This window comes from Orussus abietinus, unplaced genomic scaffold (genome assembly GCF_000612105.2).
Source record: "Orussus abietinus isolate OABI.00-Male unplaced genomic scaffold, Oabi_2.0 scaffold376, whole genome shotgun sequence".
Lineage (NCBI taxonomy): Eukaryota > Metazoa > Arthropoda > Insecta > Hymenoptera > Orussidae > Orussus > Orussus abietinus.
In genome coordinates, this window is record NW_019394557.1 from 42872 (window position 1) to 54295 (window position 11424).

An 11424-nucleotide genomic window follows, 5' to 3' on the forward strand; every position below is an offset into this window, starting at 1 on the left:
CGAGGCAACAATGTACTTAATAGTAGTAGATAAGTAGATAAAGTCATATGGAGCGTCACGAGCGTTCTTCCCTTACCATCAAAAGCGAGCAGTGTCTGTAAGCGTACGTAAGCCACCTAGAGTTCTAAATCCAGTAAGTTACGTCAGAAACAAAGAGAAATTCCCGGTAACTTATCGATAATTTCTCCACAGCCTTTTTTTATCGAGAAATTATGAGAATTTGAATTTTCCAACAGATTGAACGAGAGGTTTCGATTAGCTATAGAGAAACATCGTAGAGGGGAATTTCCGTTGTACGTTCTCCGTAGCCAATCAAAACCTTCCATTCGCTTCGTCGCAGAATGAAAGTTCATTTGAAACAAATCGCATGGAATTTTCCGTGAAGTTGTAGATACGTGAATATTTTTAGCTGGAGGTAAACACGAACTTATAATCAATATTTTCTAATAGTAATTATTACTCTTTAGCTTGAACTTTGAAGTTGATTGAAAAAAAAAAGTTATTTAAACGAAGAAACCTAAAGTATAAATAACAAAATTAACGTTCTCTTAAATCCTCAATGTTCCCGGTAACTTACAGTATGTTTCACAGTTACCTTCTCCAATTTAATGTTACCGAGAATTTTCGAACTCTAAAGCCACCCCCGTCAACTGCCGCATGGTATTACCGTCACGAGTACGTGAGCCGCCAACGGTCACTGGTAGATGGTACCGTCATCGCGAGTGCGCGAGCTCCTATCAGAAATTCGTTGCGCCGACCTTGGGGGCAAAAAATGGTGAAAGCTAACGTACGAAACCAGATGGCAGCACAGGATGTGATCTCACGATCCCCTCCGTGAGCAATCTCCCAACTCATCTCTGTCTACACTGTCATCTCTCTCTGCATCTACATATATATTTATTTCGCGATGAAAACGCACGCGGTGAAATTAGTTTTTCTATTTGCATGTGTAACCTTATGTGTATGTAGTGTTATGACAACATGTCTCGTGTGATATACAGTCATAGTTTAGTAATATGATTTTAAATATTTATAATACAATACGATCAAATTGTGCGGCGTAAATGGACAATTAATTAAATACAAAATGCTTTTAATAACAGTGCAGAGGTTAGTCGCCGGGAGGATCAACACGTCAAAGCTGCAATTGTTTACGAATTCCGTTACCGGCTTTGTAAATATCCAAAGTTTCCCCTTTTCTGCAGTGTGTTATTCAAAAGTTCACTATGATTCGTTTGGTGTCAATGTCGGACAATACAATCAGTATCATAAGGGCAGTTTTTTGTCCGCAACAGGACATAAGGGAATTCAAGAAAATATTTCGGCACTTCAAATGAAAAAACGTTCCCACAGGAAAAAAAAGTCAGCAACAAAAGATGATGAGACTCCGGTGCCTGGAGTGAGTTCCGAAGTGCATTTTCATTGTTGATGGCAAACCGATTGTTTGTTATCACTAAGAATCTTCTATACTTTAAACCCGCACATATAAATATGAACCTTGTAACGATTTACTTAGAGTTAGCTTATAAGGCTATTTAATATAAATTAATTATTGACAAGTAACGTGTAAATTTTTCTGATTTCATCCTTAGTTTTGGAACGTGAAAGGATGGGCCACTGCAGAAGAATACGATTTGGAAAGACTTGTAATTGGTTTAAATGAGCAAAATTTATATAAGCCAAGGGAAATAACTACACCTACAAGATGTAGATATATTTTTAGATCAATTCTATCTCAAAAAAGAGACTTTAGAACATTTATTGTATCGATCTACCAGTGATTATTTAATTTCTAGATTTAATTATGTTTCAGCTCTACCCTATGCTATACATGCAGTGGCCAAATATGAAGTAGGAAATGAACCAAGAGAAATTTTTTTTTTTCAAGAGGGCTCTGTTATTATGTGGAACATTTCTGAATTAGAAGGCAGCAATGTTTTATTGTTTTTAAAGCAATATGAAGAAAATAGTTATTCAAATTTTTTGGTACATGCTGAAAGCGAATTAATGTCTTACACATATGGGGAACCAGGGTAAGACTAATTTATTTGCATATCAAATGAATATTTTTGAGCAAATAAGCAATTTTACTGTACCATAATGTATGTATTAGTAAGATAATGTGGTAGAATTCAACAGTTTGTCAAGAACTTGGTATTAATTTTCATTCACATAATGGTTGTTCTATAATATGTATGTTACAGAAAGAAAAATCATATTAAAGATGGAATTATTGTTTTAAATAATAATGCTTCCTACCTAGAAAAATATACATTTTCTAATGCCATATCACAGACAGTGAAGCTTGGCATTTGGGAAGCATCATTAGACCATTATGTTAGTTCAATAGAGTTTGTAACAGAAGACTTAAAAGCTGGAAGACAAATTAGAATGAGTCGTGAAGAAGTACTGAGGAAGCAGGGAGAACTCTTTGCTTTGAGGCATTTAATTAATCTAAGTTCAGACTTGCTAGATACACCTGACTTTTATTGGGAGAGAGATGAGCTTGAAGCATTATATCTACAAACTTGTGGATATTTCAGTATCGCGAAACGCACAAGGGTACATTGCATAATTTATCTTATCATCTATGTTATATTCTGTTCTTTCATGATGCATTTTTTAAATCCTGCTTTCAGGTAATGAATGAAAAAATAAATCACTGCGTCGAATTGGTGGAACTATTATCTTCTCATCTAAGCGATCGTCATCATGTACGCCTAGAGTGGATGATTATTGTATTAATCATGGTAGAAGTGGGCTTTGAGACATTACATTATATTGATCGGTATCTAGCAAAACAGGAAGTGGAATACACGTCAGTGTAAATTAAGTTGTACATTATGAAAAAAGTAACTTTTACAATAATAACGCACTGAAAAATAATTACAACCTTGTTAATACTTATAGTAATGACAAATTCATCGCTTGGTGAACCATTACAGTCATTATTGAGGAAAAATTAATAATTACAGAAAGGTACTAATTACAATATTTGTTAAGGTGATTAAGCATACGTTAATTATGAAATTGTGTTAAAACATAACATTTACTATTTATATTTTATGCAGACCATAAAATGTCTGATCTATAACAGTTTCGACGCCTTGACACGCACAGAACCCTTTGCTTGGTTTGAATTTTTCCATTTGTACGATTGTACAAGCTGTTCTCGAAATTCAGACTCTAACCTCACGTAAGTCCCACCTGTAACACAATCAAATTATGTAAGTTAATTTCTAATGTTTTAGAAAGTAGAGCGACTTACAGAAAACATCCATTTTTTCAAATAAAATCAAAATGAAAATTGTACCAAGAGGCTGGATATAGTTCCACGTATTCTCGTATTGTTTGTTGGTAAAGTGCAATTTCGGCAGTAAACCGCACTCAGTTGATGTTCTTTTCGTCAAAAGAGCTATCATTTGGACTGCTGCTCTTTCTTCAAAGTCTCTTTGATTGTCTTGATTATATCGCGCCATTAGATTAACATTCCAAATTCGTCCACCATCGCTCCTTGAATTTAAAACAATATTTAATTATTTCTTTTAGTAACTATTTCCCGAATTTAGCATAAAGGAAGATCGAAAGAGCACTAGTTTCGAAATATTAAAATAAAGAAAAAGATATCGGCAAAAAACGTTGTTCGTACTTCTTAATTGTGTAGTATCTGGATTTCCTCTTTAATTTACGAATCTCGGTGAGAGATAACCCATGAGATTCTTCGCTGTTGTCTGATTCCTCTTCGGCGCTGCTTTCGCCGATTCCTGTTGTAATATCGTCCTCGTCTGTATCCACTATTGAAGAACTCGGTGAAGAAGCCTCTGTTACTTGCGATGCCTGTTGGAAAGCTTTGCGGGTTATTTTGGTTGCTCCTGGAATTTGACATGATCTCCGAAATCCTGATCCTCCCCAGATTTTCTCTATAAAATAACTTTTCATTAAATCCTTCTGATCAAAACAACAAAAAAATCAAGTCGAAGCAAAACAACTTGTATAGATTATGCGTCTTAATGAGATTAAATCCCATTTAGATATTTAAAAATTCAATGCAATGAATAAATCCTTTAGATGTAATTTAATCTCTTCTTTTTCATTCAGTCAGTCATGAAGTATATTATTTCCTTTTTTTCTACTGCATATATAACATTTGAAAATCTTCACCTAGTAATCCCAATTTCGGCCTCGATGGGGCGAGTTCTATTCCATCCCACCACATGGGTTCTTTGCACATCAATTTCCCAAATGGAAGAGAGGGGTCTCTTGCCACTAATCTTGTAATTCTTTCGGGAAAGAACAATTGTGGAGTGTCCAATGATATTATCTCCCTGTGCAAGGCGAAGATATTCAAGATACCTGATTCCTTGTCAGTTGAAATTACTGAAACGTGTTCCTGAAGCGAAAGGACTTAAATGTCTGTTATCATATCTTTTTATAAGTTGATCAGTCGAATAATGGAATTGGCTTGTAAATTCAATTGCTATTTTTAAACTTTTCATCTCACCTTGAATCTGCATCCCTCTCGATTAGGTAAAGCCTCAAATTTGTAGGCTCGTTGACTACAACACGGATATCTGCCTAAAGGAAACGGCGTGGATCTCTGTTGCTCGTTCACAAAAAATTGTGGCATTTCCGCATGATAAGAGCACCAATTCATCCGATGGATTGGAAAATACGTCCCGCACACTTTGCAGTACAAAAAGTGGCAATCACCCCAAAGTCGCCAATATACCTTTCTCCAGGAACGTAATTCCGTTCTTAGGGCGACGACGTACTCGTTCAGCGTCCATGTTAAATCTCTGTAGGAATAAAGAAAAAATAAACTTCAGACGAGAAAAGGATTAGTGAAATAAATAAATGTAGCCAGCAAACTACTGATTTCCGATCTCTCTTTTATTGGAGAGATTAATTAATTACCGAATTTACGATAAATTAATATTGAGTGTACAATGCACCTGGTGTGCGTACTGTGCAAATTCCCTCCATTGTCGATTCTCGTTGCACTTGCGATACATGGCACGAAATCTGATACAGAGCGTATGACCGTTTTCCCACACTTTCCGCATTTAAACAAAGTCGCCAATGAGCTAAAATGCCCTCTCTCGTTATCCGGTGTCGGATCCGCTAAAGCGACAATTAATTTGCAGAACAGCCGGCTTTGGATTTTGTCTTTCTTGTCTTTTAACACTTCAGCGTCGACATTCGAGAAAAGGTCAGCCAGCCTGGAAACCCCGGAAAAAAAGCACCATTTTATGATATTTCATTGTAAGCAACGTGTAAATAACAAAGTGACCCTTACTAATCGTAAATTGAAAATAATTGGTCTAGTTTATACAAAAAATACTATAAATAATGACGTTCAATCAATACTATCTGTGTATTTATTTTTCCGGAACGGTTATTATTCCCGAAAGGGAACACAAATATATACAAATTGATTGGCCCCCAGTTTTCAAAAGGATCATTTTGTATCCAAAAAGATAACCTTGTGAGGATATTGTCGTTCAAACAGGTGAGTACTGTCGGAGTTTTCAAAACTTCTGGCATATTTTTGTGGCAGTATGTAAGGCAGCTCTCGAGTAAAGGTTCCATTTGCAGGAAAGAAGCAGATACCATAATGGGCACAACGTTGCTCGCTTCTAAAACCGGCCACTCAGATTTTTTAATAATATCTTTCTTCACCCATTTCATCAACCAGTCAAAAATCAAGACATCGCAGTGTACGGAAATGTCCATTTCCTCGAGTTTCTGACCTGCGGTCACATCTGCAAAATAGCGCATTTTCTGCACTAAAAGTCTCTGCGGGCATCGAAAGTCCTTTTTTATATTTTTGGCCTCGTCGCAAACATGGATCTCCACTTCGTTTCTAAACAAAGAAAAATCGAGATAATAAGAGAAATGATAAAATGAGAAGCTTACTATGGCTACATCTTCAATAAAACGAAAAGCTATTTAAAAGTGTAGTTTCTTAAATAACAAAGTACTCAAACGAAAAATAAGTAATATACTTTTCAATTTGATTCATGACATGTACGTTTTAAGAACTCTATAGAGAAATATGTTGGTGCTGTAAAGGATGGGAGGTCCGTTTTGGAAAGAATAAATAATGAAATTACAGACTCACTCAAGCACTTTTTGTTGGAGCTTATTTTTCTCCTTATCCTTATCTTTGCCTGATGTGAGCGAAATTGTCACTTTATTGTCGACATTCGACGGAAGGGAAGCAGTTTTTGTGATTTCCACACTTGACGTAGATTTTTTAATAACAGGTTGTGAAAACATGGGTTTTGGTATCATGTACGGAAGTATCGAATCCAACAGGCCTTCATGAAGAATGTCGCTCAAATTTCTCTTAACCATTTTTCCCAAAGTATGTTCTCTGTATTCGCCGATATTTTCAATGGACAAAAACTTTGATTTCTTTGAGGATGTTTGCCCTCTTGAAGAATTACCAGGAGTTTCTTCAGAAACTTCTACAATCGCGTTTGCTTTTTTCCTTGGAGACTCCACGTCCTTTTGACATCTTTTATCAGTTGCAGTCATTAAAAGGGATCCTTGACACTTAGAAGTGCATTTGGAACTGTTTAACATCAACAGTTCTTCGTTACCATGCACTTCTACTGATTGTTCTTGGATAAAAATAGAATTAAAATATAGAATAATGTACTTATTATTTGTTGTATCCATTAAATTTTCGCTTACCCTCTGCTTGATTTGCAGTACTATTTAAAGAATCCCCTGAAATGCTGGAGGTACTATTAAAATTAAGATCAGTTTTTACCAACTTCGCCCAGTCAATTTCACTGCCAGCTGTTATAATCGCAGCCAACTCTTCCACACTGTCGTTCACTTGATAAGCCGTTCGCATGAACTCGAAGAACATTTTCACCGTCAATTCTGGGCATTTATCCTCGGAAAAATGTTGCACCTTATCGAAATTTTTTCTTGGAGATGATACAGGTCTCTTTGTCGCAATTTCTTCGGTTTTGAATTCCGACAGAGAGCTCACTTTAGTTGAGGACAAAATGTGAGTCGAATTTGTAATCGAATGAAAAGTAATGGGATCTTTAACAGCCGCAGGTTTCGATGAAAAATCATGGTCAAATAATGAACCTGCAGAAATCAAATCTTTTTACGAGACCTTATCAATTAGACTAAAAATCTAATGTAGTATACAACAAAGAAAGCGAAAGCAGAGTTAGGATACTTCTACAAAATATTGCTTAACACTTGAATTACCAAGACGGGTTAAAATGAATTGTTTCAAATGGCTCATCCTATACAAAAAAAAAATCTACCGGTCGTTCTAGTGTTAAATATTTTGCAAACCCATCTATAATCGATTAAAATGTATTTCTACAATCATTTATATATTGCACAATTTATATCATAATCGAAAATGGAGTACTAGAGATCAGGAAACGCGGTAGAGTTTCGCACCAAGTACATATACACTTGCATACGTTTTGAATATCCCGCGCGTTACCGATCCGCTGATCAAATTAATTTGAAATACCTTCTCTAATGAAGCTCTTACTAGAAGAGCCCAAAACCGATGACTCTTTCGACGTTTCAGCGCCTTCGTCTTCTGCATCCATTTTTTTATTTATATAAGAACACATGTCAATTTCCCTTTTCGCTAATTGCACCATTTCGTGAAATATCAAAAAGCACAATCAAGGTTCATTTTAGAATTTTCAGTGTCATTGAACAGTTTATTTCAAATTCCATTTCAACGGGAATGTTGTTACTTTATTTACCAAAAATTTAATACAAAACTTTCTCTGTTCTTGTGAATATTTGGTGACTGAAACTAATGAAAGGGCTGTACAGCAAGGCGGCAAATCGATATTCAATTAAGAATCATTTCAAGCGGTTTCCAAGGAGTTTCCGGTTATAGATCAAACCATGGGGATTTATTACGTAAAGCAAATTGAGCGAAAATGTGAAAAATGAGTAGCTGACGGCAGGGTTGGTAATTTTACGATTTTCGAGGTGTTTGACGTATATTACGTAAATCAAGTAGTTTACCGTAGAAAACGTAGAAAACCAGTAGGTATCGTGTCAAACATGGCGGACAAGACAGACGTAGGGCATGCGGTATTCGCTAGGTTATAAACATCCATCTTGTCGATTTGTTTCATCCCATAATTTACTTTTTGATCTTCCGCCTTTATACATTTTGATATAAATATTGGTTACGAATCTTACGACTTCAAATAGCCGTTATCAGCCCTTGTAAACAAACGTCAAATGCACGTATACGCATACATTTCAAATTTCCAAGGCTGATTCGAATGTGCGCGGAATTGTGGAGGCGTAAAGTGCAATCCCCTTAATAGCCAATGAGAATCTCTCTTAGAGGTAAATAGGTAGACTCTCATTGGCTATTGACGATATTGTGCATGCGCTTTGCACGTTTAGTTGGGGTAATATACTTCGTGTCTGCGTAGAAAACTAGGACGTATTATATGTGTAGAAAACCACGTGTATTACTTGACGCATTATACTTATCCAACCCTGCTGCAAATATACGTATGTAAATCGCAAAAACATTCTTTTCGAATCTGTTAAAAACAGTAAATGCATATTCATCTGTCGAGTGTCATTTGTTTTTCTTTTTGACAGCTTAACCAAAATTCTGTGTATGTCAAGTCAATATCTCGTTAACTGTTTAATACAAAATTATCAAGTGGTATTGCAGATAAGAAATGGCTCGATTAAGAGGAAAATGTTACTGTAAGGAGAAGGTAAAATAGAAACTAACTAAATTTTATAATTAATATTAAGCGATGTCAACAACAAAGGTGACGTTTTGCATAAAATATCTAATATTTAAAAACCAGTGACAATGTGAATGCTAAAATCTTGAATTACGTATCAGTGGATGTGTACTTTATAAATAGCACAGATGTTTCGATACTCATTTAAAAAAAAAACAATAAATAGTTAACATCGGCTATCACAAAATACACCGAGTTGGACCCAGCTCTACGATTAGAATTAAAGAAAATCGTAGAAGCTCTGAGTGCTGCAGGAAAAGGTGTGCTTGCTGCGGATGAATCTGTATCAACACTGGAGAAAAAGTTTCACGAGATCAATATTGAAAATAACGAACAGACTCGAAGGGATTACAGACAGATGTTGTTCTCCACAGAAAAGATAAGTGTCAAGATTGGAATAGCACAAATATTGGTATTAGGATGGAATTAATATTTTTCTGAACTTTAAATCACAGTTCTACAAGTGCAGTAAATATTTAAGCAAATAAGCCTTATCTTTCGATCCTTCCTCGTACAGTTGGAACTTGCCCGATACATAAGTGGCGTAATCCTGAACCACGAAACAATCCATCAAATGACCTCGGATGGCTCAGAATTCTCTGAATTCCTACGCCAAAGAAACATCATACCCGGAGTAAAAGTTGATAAGGGCTTGACTTACATGTTCGGTACCAAAGATGAATTAACCACCCAAGGTTTAGACGACTTACAGGAGAGATGCATTCAGTATAAAAAAGATGGTTGCCACTTTGCGAAATGGAAATGTGTATATCATGTTAATGACAGGTTACCAAGTCAATTAGCATTGAAAGCAAATGCCCATGTTTTAGCCAGGTGCGAAGGCATCGTCATAATTATGTACCTTGTACTAGAAAAACATTAATTATTATTAGTTGAACATAGTATTGAATTTTGCTGTATGTAGGTACGCAAGCATATGCCAAAGTGCAAGGCTGGTTCCTATCGTACAGTCTGAAATTCTAAATACTGGAGATTATGATATAAACAGAGCTGGGCGTGTGCACGAAGAAATGCTGTCCATCTTATTTCGTTCACTAATGGAATACAGAGTATATTTAGAAGGCATGATTCTCAGACCAGCTATGGTTATGCCGGGAAAAGATAATCCTAAGTACTGCTTACCTAAAGTACGAATATATTTATATTAAATATATTATAAACTACTGGTATTATTGTACCATTTTGTTACTCTTGAAATCATCAGATCATTGCCGAGTACACAGTGAAAGCATTGCAGAGAACGGTTCCTTGTGCGGTGCCTGCTATCATGTTCTTAGGAAGTGCACAATCTGATAAAGAAGTTACATTAAATTTGAATGCAATTAATACATTCGAGGGTAGAAAACCTTGGGTACTCAGTTTCTGCTTCGGACGACCTTTACGGGTATGTAGAGCTAAAGTATATGTAAAATATTAATAAAGAACCCTTTACATAAAAATAAATGTTTCTTCAAAGGATGCTGCATTCAGAGCTTGGTCAGGAAACTTTGAAAACACCAAAGAGGCTCAATTAATATTCCTGAAAAATGCAATGGAGTACTCTCTGGCGTCACAGGGACGTCTAGAAACCAACGAGAATGAAAACTGCATCAGAAGCTTTGGAGACTCTGCAGGATGAAATAAACAACATAACGTCTTATCACCTATGTCAAAATGTAGCAAGCACTTAACTGATAACACTTGAGATTACACGGAAATATTTAAAAAACATGTTTTCGCAATGATTTAATATCTTCTGCTGTGATAAAACGAGGGAAAAATTAAACATTACCATCTACAAATTTGTGGCAATATATCCAAACCTACTACAACTACATGCACACAAGTGGCCACAAAATTAATGAACTCCTCTTCCAATTTATATATTATATATAATTCCAGTTTATTGTAACATTCATATAGTATACATAATATACCCAGGACATGCGATTGAGCTTTAAAATATTTGTCACTAAAGATTTCCTGTTGCACACTTGCACTAGACGATTATAAATATGTCAGCATAATGCAAAATAAAGAATGCCGATAATATACGCATAATTGAATTGCAGGTACCGAGGGACTTACGAAAGTACTCGCACGTAACCTAACTTAATCGAACTAAGATCGGGGGTTTATTGCAGCGGTCGTAAAGGGTGTAGGAGGCGAACGTCACATGACGAAGGATAAGTTGATCCTAACGGTGTAGAATTCAATGATTAGTCGGAATGTCAAACGAAGGTGACCTTCACCGACCTCTGGACAGGTGGTTCTCAATTCAAGGCTCTTATCGCCTTCACGCGGATCAAGACTCGTCAATTGAGGTTATCTTACCGCCCGAAGCGAGAAATTAAATAAATTTTCCTAAAACCCCAAGTCAAACATCAAAGTTTCCATCAAACAACTCAAAATACACCCATTTCCTTAAAAGACCTATAATGAACCGATATTTCAAACCTCAATTAAATCCTCCCCGCTGTTAAACATTTGCAGTCATTGACCATTCCAGCACGCGCGAAATTTAAATTTTCGCGACATTCGGCATCTGTGCGGTACTAGAAGTTAAGAAAAGAAAGGAAGAAGGATAATTCAGAGTTCGAGTGACGCCTAAACAAATACCGAGAGGAGGTTTAATATTTCTGAA

General features: G+C 36.0%; 3 protein-coding genes across 3 annotated transcripts; 2 read left to right on the forward strand and 1 right to left on the reverse strand.

Annotated features, from left to right (window-relative positions):
• The first annotated feature begins 890 nt into the window (after positions 1-890).
• LOC105694268 (required for meiotic nuclear division protein 1 homolog) lies at positions 891-3205 on the forward strand. Its single transcript, XM_012414773.2, has 7 exons — positions 891-1399; positions 1593-1707; positions 1814-2033; positions 2205-2562; positions 2640-2818; positions 2911-2979; positions 3072-3205. The coding sequence occupies exons 1-6, from the start codon at positions 1088-1090 to the stop codon at positions 2933-2935; spliced, it is 1209 nt and encodes a 402-aa protein (XP_012270196.1). The 5' UTR covers positions 891-1087; the 3' UTR covers positions 2936-2979; positions 3072-3205.
• On the reverse strand, positions 2831-7973 carry LOC105694258 (uncharacterized protein KIAA1841). The gene is made up of 10 exons (XM_012414759.2): positions 7514-7973; positions 6700-7110; positions 6122-6626; positions 5483-5863; positions 4953-5219; positions 4502-4796; positions 4162-4390; positions 3650-3920; positions 3314-3513; positions 2831-3207 (listed from the first exon to the last, which is right to left on the reverse strand). Exons 1-10 carry the CDS (start codon positions 7647-7649, stop codon positions 3089-3091), a joined length of 2814 nt encoding a protein of 937 aa, XP_012270182.1. The 5' UTR covers positions 7650-7973; the 3' UTR covers positions 2831-3088.
• Positions 7974-8414: 441 nt separating this feature from the next.
• On the forward strand, positions 8415-10830 carry LOC105703859 (fructose-bisphosphate aldolase). The gene is made up of 7 exons (XM_012432588.1): positions 8415-8532; positions 8626-8747; positions 8947-9159; positions 9298-9614; positions 9706-9928; positions 10006-10185; positions 10258-10830. The coding sequence occupies exons 2-7, from the start codon at positions 8709-8711 to the stop codon at positions 10417-10419; spliced, it is 1134 nt and encodes a 377-aa protein (XP_012288011.1). The 5' UTR covers positions 8415-8532; positions 8626-8708; the 3' UTR covers positions 10420-10830.
• The last annotated feature ends 594 nt before the right edge of the window (positions 10831-11424 follow it).